Genomic DNA, 24,009 nt, shown 5'->3' with positions numbered 1-24,009 from the left:
TGATTCATCTGGTTTAGAAGAAGCTCAGCACGAGGTCCAGTTCCTTGATCAGACTCATCTCTCTAATTAGAGCTCATTAAACAGGCTGAGAGGGTAAAGAGAGGCTTTTGTCTGACCGTTGGCTTCTTTTGTCTCTGGATAATACTTTGGTTACATCACTGTCAGTATGTGCTATTGTCTGCAGCAGCTCAAATTGGGCAATTTTCTCATCTGTCAGCTAAATGCTTAAAGCCTTTGAGCAGCTCAGTCTGACAGCCATGACCTGCCACAGACAACCAACAATGTAAAACTAAATAGTGAAAATGGGAGCTTCAAAAACAATTACCCGTATATGGAAATACAAAAATTATTTATTACAAAAATAGTTTATTACTGTAAATAAACAACTTTTTTAATGCTTACATTATCCAAAAATCCCATTAGAAAACCATATTGCGTTATGTAAGAAATAAATAAGCATCAAAATTGCACATACTTTAAATACAAATAAAAAAAATTAAAAAAAAATTAAAAACAAGTGCACACATAAATCAGAAGAATGTACTAACTTCCTTCTGTAAACTTTGAAGCAAATATTTTTGCAATTCTTTTGGTCTCTTCACTCCTCTGTGATGGAGGGATGCTGGGTCTTGATCGAGGCATTCTTCGATACAGATTTACCGGATTTGCAGTCTCCTAAAAGAAAGAAATTTGAATGACAAAATCATGACAGCTTTAAATTAAATTAAATAATTTTACAAATAAGAAAGCGTACCAAGATTCATGAACTTTGGAGATCGTGTTCACAATATAAAGGTCATTATGGACCACATTTGAAAATGTATTCACTCATATCTACTGAATGATTTGACCAATAGCCTAGGATGACCCAAAAAAGTAGGTTTTAGAGGCTTTTCAGTTTTTGATATAGGCGTAAATGGAATATATATGACCAACAGATCAGATGAATGGATGGATGGACAAATACTAACTACTTACCATAAATAAGAAAAAAAATTAACCATCCTGGGAGAGGTCACAGGATTATTATTGTTAACTAAAACTATTAATCATTTCTCTTAATTGAAATAAAGCTGAAATAAAATGAATGAATATTAGCTAAAATTAAAATTGAAATAAAGTTTAAGTTGAAGCACTAAAATTATTCACTGGAAATAAATAAAAACTAAAGATGCACGATATATCGGCCACCATATCGGTATCAGCCGATATATGTTCATTTTTAATGTTATCGGCTCGATAAGAAAATTCGGCCGATATATTTTAAAGCCGACAGATAATGGGTTATTTCCTTCAGTTGAGACACTTCAGATGCGCACTGTCCACCATGATGGTTTTGAATTGCTTGAAATATGATTGGAGTCACTTCAAAAAAGAAAATAGAGTGCAACATGTATTGCGAACATTATAATTGTGTGCTTGGGACATGGCTTTAAATGGTGAGCCTTTTGTTTTTGTAATCAGGCTCTCAAAAATTATATAAAAATTTGGATTTAGATTCATCGGCCAATATATTGTTTATCGGCTTTCAAATAAGATTTATCGGTTATCGGTATCAGCCAAAATTTTCATATCGGTGCATCCCTAACTAAAACTAAAATAGAAATAAAAATAAATTAAACCTAAATAGCAATATAAAAAAAAAAAAAATAAAAAAAAAAAAAAAAAAAAAACATCATGAAATGATTATGGCTAATTCTAAAATATTTATAAAACCATAATAAAAATAAAAATAAAAATAACACTGTATCGCCGTACTTATATTCTCTAAGAGTTTCAAAAAAGAAAATAATGATAAAGAAGAAAAATCATAAGAAAAACAACCAAATGCATTAACTGAAATATCTTCAGTGCATTAATTAAATCAGAAAAAGTATAGTTTTATCTATAATCTATAGTCTTTTACCAAATGGTAGCAGTAGCTTTATTGAAACTTCTAAAAATGGGAGAGTACTCACTGGTTCAGTTGCTGCTGATGGAAAGACAGGTGCCATCCTCAAAGCCCTCATGGATGCCTCCAGATGGTGCGTCGATAAGAAGAAATTTGGAATCTCTACAGATTCCGAACTGCAAGGTGGAGTTTAGCCAAAAATAACACAGATATCAAGTAATAAAAACAGCAGTTTAAAGGATATTCACCTGTCAATGTCAATTTTTTAACACTTGCCCATAGACTTCCACTGTAAATTAACTTATAATCAAGGCTGGACATTAACACCTGCCAACCTGCCAAACGCGGGTGGATTTCAGCAGTGGCGTGTACTAGCCACTTTGGCTGGTTGAATTTTATATAATAATAATAATAATAATAATAAACTAAGTGCAATGCAGTGTTGTCAAAAATATCGATTTTCCAATACGTATCGATACTGAATATCTGAAACGCTTCCAATACTCATTTTCCACAGAATAAATACACGATATCAGCTGTGCTTTCTCCCTCTCTTATCTCTCTGACAGTGAGATGACACACAAACCGGCCTCCCCTCACACACTCATTTCATTTGCTCCAGATGAATATTGTTGGTGTTACAGGGCTTGAATTTCAGCATAGAATTGCGTGTATAACGCATAATTTTACTCATTTCCACAGATTTTGTGCTCATGCCCAAAGTGCGCACACATAAAGCTGCCTCTCAGTACTGAATTGAGTTCTTTTTCGCTGTTTATTGTGCTTAAATAGTCAAATACACACAAAATAATGTCAAAATTCCGGTCTTGGCGAGTATTCACAAAACATAACTGACTGTGTTTATAAGTGAACATAAACAGTTGAGAAAGAAAACGCATGTGTAACAGTATAATGGATCTGTGCGTCGGGTCTTAAAGTGACAGTAGCCTAATATACCTGCTCCCAAATTATGAGATAATATTAAAATTATCTATATGGCAGTTTTTCCACATGGTATCAATGTCAAAATTGTGGCCAGTGAAAATGCTGAGTGGCTAGTAACTTTGGAAAAGTTGTAAGTCTATGGGGAAAGTGTCAAAAAATGTTTTGTTGGTTTTCACAAACTGAGGCACAGGATGACATTTTTCAGAGTTAATCAACAGCATGCCACATATGCTGTCAAAAGAAAAAGCTGTTTTGTGACATATAAAGCTTGGAAGGATACGGTTTTGTTCTCTTCTCAACACTTTTATCATCTGTTTCTGAACCAGACTCTGCAGAGGGAGGAGAGTTTGGTTTTTCATTCCTTTCTTCAGGCCCACTGTTACTTAGGTCATAATCTTCAACCTCACTAATGCTAGAAAGAGCACCATCTCCATCCAGACCATCTGGAGAGGGCTGCTGTTCCCGATGATCAGTGGCAATAGCTCTTTCACTCCTAAATGCATCCAGATCAGTTTCAGATCCTTCACAGATATCTGAATCAGAATCAACGCCTCGTGATTCTGCAGTCGATGACTGCGGGTTAACACCTGGAACAAGTTCTCTGCCGTTTCTTTCCTCTCCTCGAGTGTGGATGGTGTCGTCATGCAGTAACTCCAGACTCTCCAGAGATCCCATATCTGGGTCAGACAGTAGGCTGGTCCAGGGACTGGTTCTGTCTGTGACTGAAGTGACCTCATTGAGAGCTCGGGGCTGTATTAAAGTTTCCTCAAAGTCTTCATGCTCATCCTCGTCTTTATCCTCTTCTTTACACTCATCTTCATCAGATTGATCAGAGTGATTGCTGGAGCTGTGATGGAGCTTTTCATCTTCAGGTGCAGCTGGTGGCTGTCTGATCTCTGCAGGAGGAGGAAAGCTGATGGGCGAGACTTCATCTTCATCCTCCAACAGCATGTGTGAGTCTGTATGAAAGCGTGGCTCTATCTCACAGCTGTCAGACTCCGATAACATCAGCTGATCAACCCCAGAGGTTAAACGCTCATCAACTGCATCAGGAGTGGTAAACCTTTTATGGGTAGTTGGTGCTTCTTCCATTTGGTGTTCACTTAAGCCTGATTTAAAATAAATACAGTATTAAAAATATTGCCGCAAGCTGCAATTAAGGGCCCAAGCACAACAGAAGCAAACAAAGAAGCTAGCAGCAGACCAACAATGTCATAATGTCAAATTTGTTGAAAATATCTCATTTCGTTTAGAAGTTATAGATATTTTGCCACTTACTATCAAAATTTTGACATTTGGCAATTAACATAAATGTCAACGACCTATGTTACTTGGTGATTTTACTATGGTGGTTTTGTCTCGATCGGACTAACGGTTTCTAAGATATTCGCAAATGCTGTTTAAACACTAAATCACAATGTTGCACTAATAAGGCGAAACCTAGCATGTTTGGTGTCGTTGGACTCGGCAAGGGTTCAGGAATCCATGCTTCCGCGAAAATAAGTCAACCACATCTACAATTATAAGCATGTAAATAATTTTGTGGTCCAAAAACTGCGGCAAAACTCAGCATGTAACCTCAGGTCATGCTTGTGATGACATGGACAAAGTTTGGTCTGAATACGATAAAGTGTTTAGGAGATACAGCCTCGCGTCTATTTTCGCAAACTCTACGTAAAATTCATTCACACGTTTTTCGAAAACGGTTTGACAAATCAATTTGAATTCCACAACTTTTTGTCTGCATAGTCTGAAGATGATCTGGTTCAATTTTCGTGAAAATTGGAGCAACGGCCTATGAGGAGTTCGAATATTTTCATGACGGAACATGACGTCAAAGGGTCGAATTGTCTTAAGTCCAGATACCCCAGGTGAATAGGGTAAAAAAAATATACTTCCCCAGTTGATTGATTATATTAAGAACTGCATTTTTCTATAACAACTTTTCTGAAATATTATGTTTAAATATGCAAATGAGGAATTATCTAATTAAATATGCATTATTTTGCATACATTACAAGAACAAAAATCTGAACGTTGGATAAAGACAGGATCAAAATTCTAGTTCTATTTTTTTTGACATATTAGAGTCAAAAGTTTTTACAGATGGGATTTTTAGGAATAAAATGTATAAAATCAGGCAAATGATACATGAACAAACCCCTCTGTAAAAACCTCCAGAACATAGACAGGAATAAAACTGTTAAGTTTGGTGTATGTAAGAGTTGAAGTGGAGATTTCTGACTCATTTTGAGAAACTGACCTTTAAAGATATGTACTGTAATTGAAATCTACAGACGCAAATAGATAAAGTGCTATAAAAGATCCACTTAAAAGTTTATTTTAGATGTTTTCTTTTCACTAGTTTGAAAAAACACTTTATGAAAAGCCAAAAAGCCCAAAATCTCAAAATTGACATTGTCTTTGCTTGTAGTGTCTTGCCTTAAATAAACAGGAAATCACACAAACCAATAACAACTCACCCTTTATGATGTTATTGACCTCTCCCACCAGCTGACTGGACTTCAGTAGGAGTTGTGTCGTGTCCGTCTCCGAGTCCCTGTGCTCTTCCTGCCTGGAGGTTCCTCTCAGCTCACTCAGCTTTGGGAATGTTGGAGTGGACAACTTCCGGCTGAAATATCTTTGAATATCATCCAGCTCACTGAGGTTTTTCCTTAAAATGCAAGAAAAAAATCCATTAATAATCAAAATGATGGCCAAATTTGAATAAATTGGCAGTCCACATAAAAACCTAGATCTGAAAAAAAAAATTAGCTGATTGTGTTAAATATTATATCCATCTTAATTAATCTGTTAAATTGCATAGTAAAGTAAACCTTTTAATTTGACAGCTGGACTGAAAAATACACAACTGTTCAAAAATTTGGGGTCAGTAAGATATTTAAATGATTTTGATAGAAGTTTCTTATGCTCACCAATGTTGCATTTATTTGATACAGTGAGTGTTATTGTGAAATAATTAAAAGAACTGTTTTCTGTTAATATATTTTAATGTGCAAGTTATTCCTGTGATGACAAAGCTGAATTTTCAGCATCATTACTCCAGTCTTCAGTGTCACATGATCCTTCAGAAATCATTCTAATATGCTGATTTAGAAGCATTTCTCAATGTTAAAAACAGTTATACAAACTGTTTTCAGAATTATTTGATGAATAGAAAGTTCAAAAGAAATAATTTGTAACACTGTACATGTCTGTACTATTACTTATGATGTGGTTTTGCTGACATTAAAAGCCAGTCTTTGAATGTGCATAACTTTTATTTGGAGTACATGTGTTGAACATGTAAACTGATATTTGTATTTCATATGGATTCTGATAATTATTTGATGTGACATCTTAACCTTTCAGCCAGGAAGTGGAGGACAGTGTGGCTACCTGAGAGCAGAGAAGAGTGTTGAACTGGATGGATGGGGATCTCCAGCCAAGGAGGAGCGAGATGTTTTCTCACCCTCATGCAAAGTCTGATGGAACATTCTTATGTTGTCCATGTGCTCTTCGTGGCGATCTGTCACACTGGATCTGACAAAACATCCCCATAGATTTTATTTCAGATCATAAATCTGATAATAAGGCAGATTCTATTTCATTGTCCCAAAATAAATACCTGTCAGAGAGCAGTCTTTCAAAGTGATCAGGTGGCGTGTTGATCCTCTGCTCTGAGAATCGACTAATGTGGCTGGGGAAGCTGCTGTACGTTGCTGTTGTCTGATAGCAGAGTGGAAGTGCACTAAAGAGAGCCTGCAAAAGACAACCATCACCATTGTGTGATAACAGTATAGACATTTTCAGGTGGAAAATACAGGTTTTTATTTGTATACACTACCGGTCAAAAGTCTGATCAAAAGTTAAAGTCTGGATAGGGTTAAAGATAACCCAAACTTTTGAATGGTAGTGTATAACAGATTCCACAAAAATATTAAGTAGCACAAAACTGTTTTCAACACTGATAATAACAAATGTTTCTTGAGCAGCAAATAAGCAAGAAAACAAAATCCATGAATGGCTTACACTCGTGTCTGGAGCAACAGTCTCGTGGGCCGTCTGTCTCTGTGCCCGGAGGTCATGTAGTGCCCTCAGAGGAGACACGGACACCTTTAGCTGTCCCTGACACTGCCCGCTGAAATCAGTGATGTTATACCAGCCACAAACTGACTGAAATCCTGACAGAAGTGGTGACAAGTCTACAGACACGAATCCAATCACCCGTTCGACCTCTGCAAAGGAAAATACATTGTAAAACTAGCCGTTTACATTTTCTTAAGAAAAGATGAGTGGTGCCTGCCTTTGTAAAACTTGCCACAATGCTAGGGTGTTGTGGATGATTGCTGTGTGTAATTACCTCCTTTATGCCAAACTTTAAAAACCAAGGACTGCTGGGGATCCAAAAGTAGCTCCTTTGACAGACTGAAAACAAGAAACAGACACATGTTTTAAAGGGATAGTTCACCCAAAAATTCTGTCTTCATTCTGTCGTTCCAAACCCGGAACACAAATGAAGATCTTTTTGATGAAACCTGAGATCTTTGGACAGCTACACATCTGACACTTGACACTTTAAAAAGTTCATAAAGAGATCATAAAACTAATTCATATGAATTGAGTGGTTTAGTCCAAATTTCCCTATATGATGAACAGATTTAATTTAGTCTTTTATTCACAAATAAACATTCACCAACTCATACATCTGATATGGTAAATGGAAGCTCAAGCATGCTTGCTTGACGTGCGAGAACCAATGAGGTTCATTCTCGTGTTACCCAGCACGTTTGAGGTTCCGCAAGAGCCAATGAGTTTCATTCTCGTGTGTTACACAGCATGTTTGAGCTTCTGCCAGACGTTTGTTCTCGAGTGTCAAGCAGGTTTGGTTGAGCTTTTGTTTATATGTGAATAAAAGCCTAAATTAAATCTGTTCAGTTCATATGGATTAGTTTTACAATCTCTTTATGAAGGTGTCAAAGTGCTTTCAATGGAGGGACAGAAAGCTCACGGACTAAATCTAAAATATCTTAAACTGTGTTCCGAAGATGAACGAAGGTCTTACGGGTGTGGAACGACATGAGGGTGAGTCATTAATGACATAATTTTCATTTTTGGGTGAACTAGCCCTTTAATTACATTGGTTACATCCCACAGCCATTGTATTAGACGCACTCAACAGCCTTAACTTTCCTAGATTTACAATATTAATAACTGTAGAAATGCATAATCAATCAGAGTTTGTGAAAAGGGTCCATGAGAATTGCATGAGGAATGTTAAATGGGTTTACCAGCATTCTTGCTGGTGGTCCCACACAGGGCAGTCACTGTCTTTGATCAATGCTGTGGTCACTGTGCCTGGGGCATCAGCGGTGGCGTAAGAAACACAGCAACTAGGCAACCCTCCACCCCGCTCAGCGAGAGGACAACCTGAGGATGACAACAGCTTTAAAATGTTATGAAGTCAAGGTACTTTCAAATGAGAATGAAGCAAATAAGTTATTCTACCCTTCAGACTCAGATGCATGGCTCTGTCCACAGTAACATTGGCTGCGAAGGTGTCCTCATTGTTGAGTTCTTTAGATGGTGGAGAATCAGATCTCACGGCTGATTTGATGAGCTGTTTGCTGGGGGATTGAGATTGTGTGTTGGGGAGGCCTTCTTCCTCCTCCTCTTCTCCTGAACTGTTGAGCTCCTCAATGGCTTGAAGCTCATGTGGTACAGAGTCTGTTGTCACAGTGATATGGACTCTGACAGCAGCACCACTCAGGTTTACAGCAGAGCGCTTGAACAGAGGATACACACCTAAAACGAGAGCGAAACAGGCATTAGCCAGAGGAGTTGAAATAAAGATGAAACTTTACGTTAAATAAAGGGGAAATCATCATGTGGTAACACTGTTGCTGTGTAATGAATTTTATAATGATTATATAATATGCCAGTATAGTATTATGTTATAAAGCATCACAAGATTTCTATCTAATTCATTAAACAACAGTTTATCTATAATATCTAATTTAGTAGCCATCTCTCTAAAAATGCGCCTTGATTGCTTTAATATAAATAGAAATATAAATGGTCATGTAAAACTAAATTACAATTGTTTTTGACTAATATCATTGTGAACTAAGGGGAAAAAAATTTAAATTTAGCCCCTTTACAGGTAAACAACAAAAAGATGAAATAACTCTACCGCTGATTGTTTGGTGGTGCTTCAAGGTCCCAGCAAGAGCAGAGAGATCCACAAAGGCAGAGCCCACCAGACGGTCAGCGTTATGAGGCCGGACTCTCTTTTCCTTCCCAAAGGACACCCACAACTGCACCTCTAGCTTCTCCTCCCTCAGGTACCAGCGCAGGGGTTGAGTCCTCCTCAACACCATGCTTCTGCTACCCTGAAATGCCACAGTGGCTAAACCCTCTTCTCCCTCACTCTCTTCTGGAACAGGATGTCTAAGTTCTGAGCAGAAGGTCTGCTGGTTGTACAGTTTGTATCTGTAGTAGCAGTAGGTTGAACGCTGTAAGTCTTCATGTCCTGGCAGCAGCAGGCAGTGGATGGGCAGCCACGCTCTAGGCATGGAAAATGATAATGCCAGAGACTTTGTGCTTTCTTCCAAAGTATCTTCATCCTCTATATCGGCCTCATCTTCACTGTCTTGGCCCACATCCCATCCGAGTCCACGGGCCGAACTGATGACTCGCTCTCTATCTGCATGATGGGAAAAACTGATGGAGATTTCAAGTCCCCCTGCTGAAATCAGACTGTGAGGTGATGTTGTGCTCTGAGGTAGAGAGAGACTATACCAGCCAGATATACCTGTAAATAAATAAATAAATACTTTTTTTAAATATTATTTTATTTTATTTAAATCCTATTAATATTCAATACCCTTATACCATAGACAAATAAATACAATTAAATAATAAAAATATGGTCAAGCAAAAAAAAAAAAGACATTTAAATCCTATTAATATTCAATACTTTCTAACATAAATAAATAAAAAATAATAGAAATATTACTGAATAAAAGTGACATTTCAAAATGCTTATTAAAAATGCTTAAAAGTAATTATATTATATATAAATTAATACAAAATAAAAATCAAATCAAACATTTAAATCTTATTAATATTCAATACTTTCGTACATAAATAAAAAAAATAATAGAAATATTGCTGAATAAAAGTGTCATTTCAAAATGCTTATTAATAGGATTAAAATTTTTTTTTAATTTAAATCCTATTAATATTCAATACTTTCATACATAAATAAAAAATAATAGAAATATTGCTGAATAAGTGACATTTCAAAATGCTAAAATGCAAATAAATAAATAAATGAATAATATTATATTATATTATATATAAAATCCTATTCACATATATAATACTTTCATACCACTTCTTTTATGAATCAGATCTGCAAGCTTAATTTTCACAGTGCCCAAGACAGCGTCCTTCGATCTTGTTGTATCGACCACTACAATGAGATAAAAGAAACTTACAATACATAGTATTTACAACACTGAAATCAAGTGATCATACTAGTAATTTAAAAATAAATGTTAAAAATTATACTAAATGGTAAGTGTAAAGCCAAAAATAAACAAAAATGTAAAAAAAAAAAAAAAACTTTGATTAAAAAAATGTGTTTGTGAAAATATGAATAGTAAACAGAAAAGAAAAAAAAATCACTTGCAAACAGAATTTAAAAAAATAATAATAATATGAACCACTAATGTAATATATAGTAACTGAAAAATAACTTTTTATTCCTTACAACACAGAACTACACCCCCACACACATCCTTGGATCTTCTGCAAGATGGGATTATATAATGAAAGGCTGCATGTCATGTTTTTGTTAAGTCATTTGTGTCATGACAAAATTACATCTCCACATATCTGTCTACATTTCCAAGTCGAGTAACTCACCTTTGCGTGTGTCTCTGTTGTAAACGGTGAAGACGGCCACTGCCTCCTGCAGGAGTTCAGCAAGACTGACGCTCTCCCCGCTGTCTCTCTGCACCAGCAGGTTACAGCAGAACTCTGCGTGATGTTCAAACTCCGGGCAGAAACTTCTGGCTGCCACACGTGTGCTTCGAACCTCACTGTCCGGCAGGAAGGACAACTGCATGGTGATGAAGGAGTTGAGCCCCACTTCAGAGTAATACTGCAGTGAGCTGTCTGTATCTGCAAGAACTCTGAAAAAACAACAGAAAGATGCTCAAGAAAAATACATATATATAATATATGTTTTATATATATATATATATATATATATATATATATATATATATATATATATATATATATATATATATATATATATATATATATATATATATATATATATATATACTCATTCTGAAATGATCTGTTTTTAAGGCGCGGCTCCTTTAAGGCTTGTCAGTAAACGGCCACTGTTATTATTTGCTAACATTGCGGCATAGGAAACAGTATCAACGCCCATTCGCTATCGCACACGAGTAACTAAGATCCAATACAGCTGACTGCTTCATCTTTCAACAAAAGTTTCTTTGTGAACTCTCCATTACACTGTGCCTCGTTTACAAAACAAAATGCTCCGAACAAACGCCATTAAAATAAACCGTCTACTTGTTCATGATGCTGGGATCCTTCTGAAGTCTGTACAGAGACGCAAATGAGCCGTTTAATTGACGCGTACATTCTGTCACTCTTCCATTTGTCCTGTTGTCGACGGACTCAAGCACTCGCAGTGTGTCATAAATTGAACGTGCATCTGTATGCTGTATCAGTGTAGACAGCATCAGTGATTATAATGGTTTCTATTGGCTTTTGATGTGATGCGATGCTCGCATACAGTGTAGGCAAATGTCAGCCGTTAAGCGACTGAATGCCAGTGGGCGGGGCCTATGGTGCGATGATGATGCCTATTCGTCGATGTCTTGCTCTGGAAGCAGGCATATGCAAATGTATTTTCTAGTGTGAGTCACAGTTCCCACAATATCCAAATGAGCCATTTGTGGAGCTTGATTAAATAAATGCTTTGTTTATAATGAGAAGGATGTTTTAATGGTACAAAGACCTATATGTCAAAAGATCAAGGTAAATTTGATTTCTCATGTCATGACCCCTTTAAATTAATTTAATCAAGCTAGATTGCTGTGTGGAAAGCATTTGGGGTGATTGTTAAAAAACCTAAAGGGAGATTTGAGGTAGATTGACTCACTTAGCTGCAGCTTGCAGCCCGGCTGCTCTGTGCACCTGCACAACCAGTATCACTCTGCGGGAGGGCACAACCCCACTCTTCACCCCGACACTCCTCATCGGTCGAGACTTGTACTGAATGCTTACTTCAAGCAACCCTACAGGCAAGAACAGACAAAAATAGAATTTTGTTTTTTTACATTTGCTTCAAATTCATATTATACTCTGTTATCTATATGCAGTTTGAGAATTAGGTTTATAACTACCAGGGGACTGAGGCTGTGTGTCAACAGGTCGGTCAGTTCTTGGTACCAGAGGGAGGGAGAAAAGTTGTGCATCGGTTTGACCTTGTTTCTGCATGGTTACCATAGCACACAGTTTGGACATGGGAAGCAGTCCTCTGGCTACTAGCTGATCTCTAACATTTGGATAATAATACCTGAAAAATGTTTTTCAATAGGCCTGTAAATAAGTCATGTTTTTCACACAATAAAGCAAATTATTGCCAAATATATGTTTTTTTTAAAGGCTACAATGTAAAAAAATAATCAATACAATTTAATAATAAACATATTGTCAAATAAGACACATTTTTAAATGCTAAACTGTAAAAAATATATAAAGAATTAAATAATAAAAATATTGGCATATAAAAGATACGCATTTTTAAATGCAAAAATGTAAAAAATAAATAAATAAATAAATAAATAAATAACCAATTAAAAAAGCAATGTTTTAAATGCTAAAAAATAATAAACTTTGTCAAATACGAGGCATGTTTTAAATGCTAAAATGTAAAAAAAATTATAAATAAAATTAAATAATAAAAATAGTCAAACAAAAGAAACATTTTTGAATTCTAAAAAGTAAAAGCAAATAAATAAATAAATTAAAATATTAACAAATAAGAAAGAGATATGTTTCAAAATGCTAAAATGGCATGCAAAAAATTTATGAATAATATAAAAAAAAAAAAAAGAATATAGAATACAAGAATACATACATTAAAACTAAGTACGAAACTACATTTACTGTACCTGCACCAAACCTCAAACTGCACTCCTCCTCCGTTCCTCATTCCCTGATTGGCCAGTGAGCTTAGCAGTATTCTTTGCACTGGGAAGTCAGGAGGAGCCAGTAGGACATGAGTCTCATTATGTCCAAAAACAGGGTCAGGCACACAGAGAGTGGTCTCAGTGCGGTATGCCTTGAGGTCTACATCTGTGGAAAAGAAAGTTGGTTGAGCTAGATAAAAAAAAAAGCCTTCTGATACAGTCAGCAAGAAAGCGTCTTACTGCTCTCAACAACATGTAGGTCCATGTCCTCTCTCGACTCATTCTGTGCAGGGAAGGAGTACTGGATGTAACAGTCAGCCTCTCCCCACACTGTGGACTGCAGAGGCGTCAGACCCTTCACTCTCTCTACTCGGATCATGAAGACATGCTCTCGCAGAACATCTGCAATGGTACTGGCCTAAAAGAACATTGATTTAGAAACAACTTAGGCTTCAGTTTTAAGCATCAGTGCTGCTTTCAGGATTTTTTAATTGAACTAGCCTTGGTTTCTACATGTGGCCGGTGGTCTAACATGTGCACAGGTCGAGGCAGTGGTGACACACGGGCCAACTCGTCGTCCCTCATTCGCTGCAGTGCCGTGATCTGCTGTGCTAGACCCATTGCTAGACACACCCTTAGGTTTCCACGAGTGCTGCCGGTGAATACGTCAACTACGGGCATATAACTGTCCACTCCAACCACTGGATACTGAGACTGCAAGAGCAGCTCACAAATCTTATGGTCTCTGAAGACAAAGTAAAAAGACATGATCCAGCGCAATTTTACTATTATTTATAATATTTTAAATTAGCTTCTATTTTTATATTTTCACTTTACATTTTAATTCATTCTAGTTTACATTTTAGTAATTTTGTTATGTGCATTTGTATTTATTATTATTATTATTTTTTTTTTAATTTTCTATTTAGGTTTAATTTTATTTCAGTTTTAGTAATTTTAGTAGTTCAACTTAAACTTTTTTTATTTCAGTTACTTGCCAAGGCAACATTTCTAATTTTTGTTTTTGCATCTAATATTTATATTTTATTTTATTTCAAATAATTTCAGAAAATGATTTTTAATAGATTTTGCTTTATTTAATGGTAACAACTGCTATGTTCGACATAAAGTTATTCATTAAATGTTAAAATTAATATAATAAAATGTTAATATTTTTTATTATCATCATTAATATATAATAAATATTTTATTACATATAACATATTTGATTATATATTATTATATATTATATATTTTTATTGCAATAAAAAATGTTACAAATATACACAATAATAATTAAAACAATAATATACAGCATATAAGTATAGTGACTACTGTCATATAGATGTTATACATATAATATACTATAATGTAATTTTCTATAATATAATATAATATAATATAATATAATATAATATAATATAATATAATATAATATAATATAATATAATATAGACCAACCTGAAGGACATGTAGAACTGGTGGAGAGGTAATTTTACTAAACCAAGGAGTTTATCATGATCTGAGCTGCTGGACCTCAACCAAACTTCAATGACCATCATGTTGTTCTTCATTCTCTCCAACAGTCTGCTGGTCAGTGCGATTGGAGCCACCTATACCATGTGAAAAATTAGGTTAAAAGCAAATAACGTACACTAGATTTTCACATTTTGTATTATGGGATTCCTGAGGGTTTCCACCACTAACTAATATGGCTAAAGCCTGTGAATTTTCCTCAATTCTTCATTGTGCACAAACCTGAATAAAGTTGAAAGTTGGATGTTTATGGCCCCAGCTCACTGTCGATCGAGCCGTTTCGTCGGATTCGAGGAGCTTACAGTTCAAATAGATATTGGGCTGCATGGGTGCACAGTTAAAATCTTTCCCATCAGGCACCATGAGCAACATATGAAGCAAAATCTTAGTCTCTACCACTTCTTGCTGCAGAGGCTCATGAAGAGAGCTCTGGTATCTGGCGTGTGGTGATGTGGATCGAGGTCTGGTTGGAGGTATCAGGATACTCTGGACTTGAACACCTGCATTAGGAGACGGGTCTCTCCTGTGGTCGCTCACACCCTTCTGCCCACCATGTTCTTCAGTCAGACGAGTCTTCAGTCTTTGTGGACTCAGCATGTGCTTTGCAGGTCTCTTTTTGGTGGAGAAATCATTCTTGTCCGCCACTAATTCAAATGAAACCTTTAAAAACAAAGAACAGACTGAAATACAGAACGAATATGTGGGGAACAAATTGCTGGGTTCAATAAAATCTCCTAGATTTGGTTCTTATGAGTGATTCATTACCTTCAGAGGTCCAACTGCCTGTTTAGAAGTGTTTCCATCCGGTTTTTGAACAGGCAGGGCAGCAGAAATGCTCAGCGATTCACTCTGCATCATGGATCTCAGGGGAAACATTGCTGACCCAATGAGAATGGGCTAAACAACAAATAAAAGACAAATAAAACCATGTACGAGCCTTTGTTTTTTTAGGTTTGTTTGAGGTGTATATTTTGTGGTTGGCACACACTGCACTTACTGTCTTTTGAAGGCTATTTCTGGAGTAGATATTGAATGTGACGTTCATCTCCCACCACTGTTTAATAGAAGACCTACTGAACCTCACTGGAAACAAACTTTGGTGCTGAAACGTCACCACTGAAACAAAAACGAATCACCAGTTTGTTACACTAATTCTTGGTTAAACTTTCTTTTGTGATAGTTCACCCAAAAATAAAAATGATCCTATGATTTACTCACCCTCAAGCCATCCTAGGTGTATATGACTATCTTCTTTCAGACGAATACAATCAGTAAATCATGGGATAATTTTCATTTTTGGGTGAACTATCCCTTTAAAGTTCCCCAAATCCAACGTACTCACCACCATCTATTACTTTACTAGAGACAACTTTAGTAATCTCTGAAGGTACTCGTTGAACATCCTCATGCCCAGCAGAGACCAGTGGAAAGAGGTACTCTACAATATAAAAACTAGACAAACAGGACAATTACAAGTCAGGTTCGTTTTAAAACACTGAAAATTTCTAGCCATGTCAAGTCAAATTTATTTATATAGCGCTTTTTACAATTGGTAATTGTTTCAAAGCAGCTTTACATATTAGAAGCACAGAATAAAGAGAAGTGGTTAAAAATAAGCTGTACAAGCAAGCGTGGTAATATGTAACATATACAAGATGGTGCTACATTAAGCCAATGTCGGCTGACTCCCAGGGGTGGAAAAAAACCCCTAGGAGAAAAACCCAGCATGCTAACACTGGGAAAAAAGTCCTAGGAGGGAAAAAACCCCTTGGAAGATATATATAATATATGTAAATGGATATGGAGATCAAAATCTGAATTATACATTTTTATTATAGAGATTAAAAATAGATTATATATAAATATATGTAAGCGGATACGGAGATTAAAAATCTGAATTATAGATGCAGCCAGAACTGGATCTGTAGGCCCATTGTCTCCTGGGCTACGTTGTAGTCAGGTCCAGACACAGGTTCTCCATCTGATCTGGATATGGCCTGGATCCAGCACCCGCCATCTATATTTATTATCTGATATGAAATATCCTACATGTCGTACCATTTCTTTGTGGTGAGGGGGCGAGGTGGTCTTCCTTTTCTAGAGAGACTTCTTGAAGTACTGTCAGTGGGAACTTTTAACTCACTGATGGTAACCCTGGCAAAACGACTATCTCCAAGCAAAGATATTTTATCCACGCTAAGTCCACAGAGATCATCTCCTGCTTCCGAATGCTGCACATCATCAGAATCAAGCCTTTAAAAAATATAGGCAATTTACACAACAGCAGATTTGAACAAATTATTTTAAAATGTATTATATTCTGTCCCTTTACACAAATGTGAAACATTTACATGTGTTTATTATTATACTTTATGTAGTTTTCTTTTAACTAGAATATTGGGTTTTGAGCACTGTGTGTTAGTGACACTGACCGGGTATTTTTAGCCGAGCTTACGTGTTCCGGCTTCCCTGCTGGGCCTTTCTTCGGATGGTCCTCTTCTAAACATTCATTAGATATCTTAAATAGGAAAAAAAAAAAATAGTTTTATGTTTAAAATGCCCCTATTATTCTATTTTAAAAGGCTCCTAATTTAGTTTTGGAGGTCTGCTACAAAAGGTTTACATGCAAAAAATCAATCAATTTCTCAAAATATACATTGTAGCATCAACTCTTTTCTCACAGTGTCAGAAACTGTTTGATAAAGGTTTCATCCTCTCTAAACCCCTCCTCAGAGAGCATACACTTCTCTGATTGGTCAGACGGCCCAGTCTGTTGTGATTGGTTTTCGTTTTGCAGTGCGTGTCAGAAACAAAACGTCCATTACCATATCTGGATTTCAGCTCTTCCTCAGCACATGTACACACAGATATACGAACAGTAACGATGGCGTCAGTTTTACTGTATCAATTCGAGCCTGAGTCCAAGTGCATGCAAAGTGGATTTGCTTTCACAACGTAGAAAACAGCGTCTTCTCGACATGTAGACAACATGAACCAAACTCATCCAAACCTTAGCTACAACTACAATGTTTGAGGGTGCATTCAAAGTAGACATTGTTCACGAACAGGCAATGAGGACGAGCATTCTGCAAATCTGTTACAAACCTACATAGGTTTGAGCAGGAGGTAAGACTTGAATTACTGACGACTCATTTCGGGCAGTTCAGAATCGCTTCTTTCTTTTGGGAGGCAATAACTCCATTTATCATGCACATCTTCGAAACTTGCAGAACTTTTACTGTACACTCACAAACAGCTATATTACACACTACATGAATGGTAATATCCAGAAAAAGGGGCACTTTAAGGAAACTACATATAATAGTGTGCTGATTTACATTGCATGACTTACAGGAGCTTTGTAGAAGAGGTTCTCCAGAAGACTCTGGTCATATTGAGGGTCGTTGAGCTCACTGTCCATGAGCACACTACTGTGATCAGACAGGGAATCCGGGAGAGAACCCTCGCCATCCCAGAACTGCAGCACAGATCCGTTAACACTGAGGAAAAGAGCCATTACAAATATTCAAACGTATATTTTGCAAACACAGACAAAAACTTTAAATTCACTCTAAAAAGTTGAGAGAAAAGTTACATTTTCTTCACTTAAAGGCATAGTTCCTCCCAAAATGAAAAATACCCCAAGATTTACTCACCCTCAAGCCATCATAGGTGTATATGACTATCTGAGTTATATTAAAAAATATTCTGACTCTTCCAAGCTTTATAATGCGTTGGGTCAGAGGTCACTCTTTCGCAGGAACTAGATTTGGAGAAGCCAGTTATATTATAGCTTATAAAGTTTTAAATATGGATATTTTTCTTACAAAAACCCATTGCTTTGCTTCAGACGTCCTTTTTTTAACTCCCTGGAGCAGTATGGATTACTTTTATGATGGATGGATGCACTTTTTTTGGATTCAAAATCTCGAGGCCCATTCACTACAATTATAAAGCTTTGAAGAGCCAATATTTTTTATATATCTCTGATTGTGTTTGTCTAAAAGAAGATAGTCATATACACCTAGGATGGCTTTAGAGTGAGTAAATCAAGGCATAATTTTCATTTTTGGGTGAACTAAACCTTTAATTTAAAGGTAACAGTAGCCTTGACTACCTTCCCAGCAGCAGATCCACTGCCATGTCCTCTGTGTTGACTCTATTCTGACTTGGTTCTTCAAGGTCCTGAGCAGGATGCAGGAGTTCCGATTGAAGGATGTTCTCCAGAAACTGTCCTGATGAGGGCCTATCTGGCCTTTGGAGGAAGACCATGTTTAACAGTATTAATCATCACCATTCTGCTATTTTGCGGTCTATTTTAACTCCTCATTAATGTGTAAATGAACTAAAAGTGTTCATACAAAGCGTCACTGTTGTCTTTAAAGAGGGTCGGGGGAACATCCTTCAGAGGAACATCGGACTCCATATCAGACTTTAAGGCTGAAACCACCATGGCATTTCTGAGTTTGCTACCACGCTCCAGAAGAACTGAAAAATACAAAAAAATTAAAAATATATTGCAAATAGGTAAACTACTTAAAGCTAAATAAATAAATAAATACTTTATGCATCAGGTAACTGACTAATTAGTGTCACATGAATATAAACAGCTGATTAGTCTTTTTGTCAACAGATTTCAAAAGAACTGCCACAATAGCTGCAAACGTCTCTAAAGAAAAATTATAATTGGTATAGTTCTGTACACATCATAAAAAATTGAGCACTATTAAAAAAAAGTACATTAATTATTTTTAACACATTTAAAAGAGGAACTCAGGCTCAATCAGCAGAATTTGGCAATATTGATTTAGTGATTGGCAGATGATCCATTAATTTGACCAATGCTTAAAAATTATTTATGAAACAAAGTGTTTCAGCCAAATTTTTGCTGTGTTCAACAATAATGTGATGGCAATTTGATGATTTAAATTCAGTGAATGAAGTTAATGTGTTTTACCTGACAAAAGGTCAACAGGTGTATGGCTATTTGCTGGGAGATTTTGGGCGGAAGCAGGTTTTGGTTTTCCAGTGGAAGAAGCTGGCATGACGTTACCACTTTCTTGAAAATACAAGTAATCCTTCCCTCTAAAACAAGAATATTGGAAGAAATATTGTTAACTAAAACCAAATCTATTAAAAATTGTTTTCATTAATTGAAATAAAACTAAAACTAAATAAAAAATATAAATATTAGATGAAAAAAATTAAACTTAAGAAACTTAAACAAAAATTACAAATATTTCCTTGGCCACTAACTGAAATAAAATAAATTTAAGCTGAAGTACTAAATAAAAAAAAGCTAAATGAAAATATCTAAAAAAATAAAATGAAATAAAAAAGCACAGACTAAACTGAAAATTATATCTGAAAATATACAACTAAAAATATATATTTAAAATAAATAGTATATAATTATAATAATAGAAATAGAAATATTAAATACTAATAATAAAATACTAAAATAACACTGGGGGTTAACCCATTTCCAGAGAATTATTTGAAACATTTGTCACTTAAAAAATTATTTTAATAAGTTCATTTAAATATTTTATCCATATTTTTAGCATTTTCATTGAACTTGTCTGTTCATAGACCACAGTCAAGTATAAAACTGATACAACTGAATGTTGTTGCAGTGGAACAGGATGTCAACTGAGTGATCTATTTCCACACTGTTCATTCAACAATTAAATCATCCAAAACATAAAAACTAACCTGGGCATGTGACCGGAGCTGCTGCCAGCTGTCTCCTTCACATTCGGGAGAGCCTGATCCAGAGATGGCAGTACAGGCATGTTCTGGTCAACAACTCCAGGAGTCTGTGCGTCGAGGCTCATATCAGTCGTGGGTACTGAACTACTGCTGTCATATCCTTCTGTTAACGGTTCCAGGGCAAGTGTGACCTACATTACACATGAAACAATCACACACAATAAATTAAGAACCTAAATAGTGCAGAAAACTGTGAATCAGCTGAGCTCAATCTTACAGCTGAGCATCTCACCAACCTGAACCTCGCCAAGTTTTTCTGATGTCGGCGAAACAAGTGTGAAATATCCATTTATGGAGTGAGACAAAGAGAGCCGGGCAATCCCAGGGATTTGAGCTCGAGCTATAGGCAAATGATCAACCTTTGTAAGCACATCCAGCACCAATGAGCCCATATCTGTGAACAAACAAATATTATATTCAGTTATGAACCACATGAGATACTGAGGGTACTGAGATTCAACCCGAGACCTTCAGGTTACAAGTCCGACTCTTTAACCATTAGGCCACAACTGAACTAACCCTATAATATAAACAGCAAACACCCTTGTTATTCGCTTCAATCTTTTAAAACTTTATGAATGATTATTTTATAGAAGGTTTAAGTGGTGTGTGTGTAAGGAATTGGAAGCAAGCAGAGTATGGCTGTTTCTAAAGCACGCAGTGCCATCTGCTGTTGAAAACTAAGAATCGATTCGAGAGAGAATCGCCGATGCATTCGGAAAATCTCAGAGTCGATCCAGAATTGTTTTTCGATTCGTGATGCATCGCTTTATTTTCCCAGCCCTAAGATATAAACACGAAAATGCATGAAAAAAAGTCAGAATTGTGAGATAAAAATGTTATATGTTTTAAAGTTATCTATGTAAAATTGTATAGGTTTAAATATTATTTCATGCTGAAACTTACAGTTTTTCTCAGTCGCTTTGGTGCATTTCTCACATCACTATTTACATTTGCACAACAGTTAGTTCAACCTCCACAACATTTAGTCATTTGTGCACATCATAGTAGCAGTTTCTCATTCCTTCGAACAAATTGCAAATGCTTTTGGACATGCATCAATTGCTTTCATACAACTCTCTGCTGTTTTATAACATTATCATTTGCTTATGTCATGTCAGTCAAAATTAACTATACTTGTGAATGCTGAATAGTCATTCCATATAAAACTAATAGTCCTCATTTCATTGCTTGAGTCATTACATACAAAAATGTTGAACTAGTTGTCAAAATCTGTCAAGCAAATTTTAAACATTTTTTAAAATCTTTTTTTCCTGAAAATGTCTCCTAAATTGAACAAGTTCTCTCAAGTGAATCTCAACTTTCACTGATGAGAAGGGGTGTGTGAAGCATTAGTTGCAACCAATGATAAGCCACTTCTCTGCAATCACTGTCAGAGCTGAATCCCATAAACCCCCACTTTACAAGCATATACGAACCAAGCAGGACATAGTGTGTACCATTTCTACAATACTGTGACACAGAAATGGAAGGTCAGCCTCATGGAAGAGGGGTGAGGGTGTGGGGAGGAAGGGGAAGAAGAGGCCAAGTACATAGGCAGATCCCTGATGAAATCAGGGCTACAATTGTGGATCATGTTGTCAAACACGGCCTCACAATGGCTGAGGCTGGTCGAAGGGTGCAGCCAAATGTTGGGAGAACCACTGTAAATTCAATTATTCAAACATTTCGTCGGGAGAACAGGTGTGTATAAATGGACAGTAATTCAGCACTAAACAATCTGCACTGCACTACTGTCATCGTGTCATACATGAAGCTTGCAGTGGGACAAGAACTTGTCACTGTACATTTTACATTTAGACGTACAGCTTTACTGCATCACACATTTAGTGTATTGTAGTGTACAGTAGTGTTACAGTAAAGATTTGCCATATGTACTGCAATATTGTTTACAGTTGTGCACAGCTCTACCCAAAGGGAGTTTATGTTTGTTGCAAATAAGGGTGTATTTTTTCTTTTGCACAATGCTGTGAACAAATTAGAATTGCAAAGAGCATATGCAGTAAAAATGTGAAACATACATATTCAGTGTCTTGTACTCAGTTACCTCACTAAATACAGTAATGTGTAACTTTACTGTATTTTTCAAATGGCTGTGCAAATAGTATATAGTGCTGTCTTGAGCATTTTCAGGTAGTGTCACCAAGATCTGCACTGGAAAACATTGACAGAGTAAACTGTCATAATGAAAACATGACAAAGCCATTTGACTATCTTATTCATAAACAATGGTGTCAGGACTTTTCATCTTGATGACATTGACACTTTCATTGACACGAATACTTGCTTTTGAGGAATGACCTATCCATTTTGAGCAAGTGACACGCTTTTGCCACTCGGCTGACGCTTAAAAAAAAAATATTAGTTTTTCTTCTAACACACACACCTATCGTTTTGCTTCAGAAGACACTGATTCATCCACTGGGGTCGTATGGATTATCATCACAATCGCTGTGTGTGGTTTTTCAAGCGTCAAACAAGTGGCACCAACTATTATATAGACTCAGAGATTGATTATTTTCCTATGTGTTTATATGAACAAAGAAAGTCAAATATATATGGGATGGCATGATGTTGAGTAAATGATAAGACAAGTTAAAATGTTTTGTGAACAATCCCTTTAAAGATGTCTCTCTAAAAAGGGACCGCCAACAATCCACTATCATATCTGGACCTGTATTGCAACCAAATCTAACCTGTCAAATAAGACGTCAGCTGTTTCGGTCCACATCGAACTGGAAAGCGGGCTGTGGATTTAACCCCTTTCTGTTCGACGTGTCCATCTCTAGGCCTGAAGAAGGTGCCATTGGAAGACTCTCCCCACCATCTCAGCCTGATCAGAGTCACAGGAGGAGGTCTGATGATGGTCCACAGCACTTTACTCACGGTCACTCTCAGGAAACATCTCAGCTGGCCTTCAACCAGAGGAGGAATACTGGTGGATGGAGACACATCACTGAGCACTGCAGAGTGTGGAGAATAAGAACGATATGAAGGTCATACAGGGGGAAAAAAGGCATTTCAAGTTAACTAGTGTTTTATAACACACAGTCTATGGCGCATCCAGCAACAAATAAACATAAGTCAATTTAAAAACGGACTGTCCGGTCAATGTCTAGATAGGGAGCTCACTAAGTTTTGAGACACAGCTTTTGTCCTCACTAGGGCTACGCGATTTTAAATCTCTTTACAAGACTGTTGGATTAGCGACAAATAACCTCCACACTAATGTAACTTACCTTTTTTTCTGTTGCTCACACCCTTTGAGGGTTTCACCTTTTTATTCTTCATTCCTCACATCGAGGTGTGTACTAAATAATATTATTAATGAATCAAAACTATCATACTTTGTTGACAGTTGCGTTAACAAACATAATACCGCTGAGCAACAGCACGACCAATCAGATCGCAGAACAACTTCTTCTCTTTGCTTTGACGACCAGTCACAGGATGTTCTAGCGCCGCTAGAGGAATTATGTGGAATTACGTGTAATTACAAGGGAACAAACTGATACCGCGGACGTATGTTAAAATGTAGTAATAGTAATCCCAAGATTACTTACTTATTATTACCTATTATATTCATATAAATATTATATA

General features: G+C 36.3%; 1 protein-coding gene across 1 annotated transcript; it reads right to left on the bottom strand.

Annotated features, from left to right (window-relative positions):
- Positions 1-330: 330 nt before the first annotated feature.
- c2cd3 (C2 domain containing 3 centriole elongation regulator) lies at positions 331-23,841 on the bottom strand. Its single transcript, XM_048160870.1, has 33 exons — positions 23,649-23,841; positions 23,106-23,372; positions 20,625-20,782; positions 20,332-20,519; positions 19,574-19,701; positions 18,978-19,104; positions 18,734-18,871; positions 17,969-18,116; positions 17,049-17,134; positions 16,675-16,869; positions 15,959-16,068; positions 15,614-15,732; positions 15,382-15,513; positions 14,839-15,276; positions 14,542-14,693; positions 13,582-13,825; positions 13,321-13,498; positions 13,063-13,246; positions 12,292-12,464; positions 12,048-12,183; positions 10,769-11,037; positions 10,233-10,313; positions 9,030-9,650; positions 8,345-8,641; positions 8,128-8,266; positions 7,200-7,264; positions 6,869-7,074; positions 6,465-6,598; positions 6,236-6,379; positions 5,320-5,510; positions 3,117-3,945; positions 1,959-2,067; positions 331-675 (listed from the first exon to the last, which is right to left on the bottom strand). The coding sequence occupies exons 1-33, from the start codon at positions 23,698-23,700 to the stop codon at positions 544-546; spliced, it is 6,570 nt and encodes a 2,189-aa protein (XP_048016827.1). The 5' UTR covers positions 23,701-23,841; the 3' UTR covers positions 331-543.
- Between the last annotated feature and the right edge of the window lie 168 nt (positions 23,842-24,009).

This window comes from Megalobrama amblycephala, linkage group LG16 (genome assembly GCF_018812025.1).
Source record: "Megalobrama amblycephala isolate DHTTF-2021 linkage group LG16, ASM1881202v1, whole genome shotgun sequence".
Lineage (NCBI taxonomy): Eukaryota > Metazoa > Chordata > Actinopteri > Cypriniformes > Xenocyprididae > Megalobrama > Megalobrama amblycephala.
The sequence above is the reverse complement of the archived record's forward strand: the minus strand, read 5'-3'. Positions and strand labels throughout refer to the sequence as shown.

Coding starts and splice junctions, on each gene's coding strand:
- c2cd3 (XM_048160870.1), bottom strand. CDS start 23,700: ATGAAGAATAAAAAGGTGAAACCCTCAAAGGGTGTGAGCAACAGAAAA. Junction 15,733..15,958: donor TAGTAAAGTAATAGATGGTG/GTGAGTACGTTG, acceptor TTTTTGTTTCAG/TGGTGACGTTTCAGCACCAA. Junction 14,694..14,838: donor CAACTTTCAACTTTATTCAG/GTTTGTGCACAA, acceptor CACATGGTATAG/GTGGCTCCAATCGCACTGAC.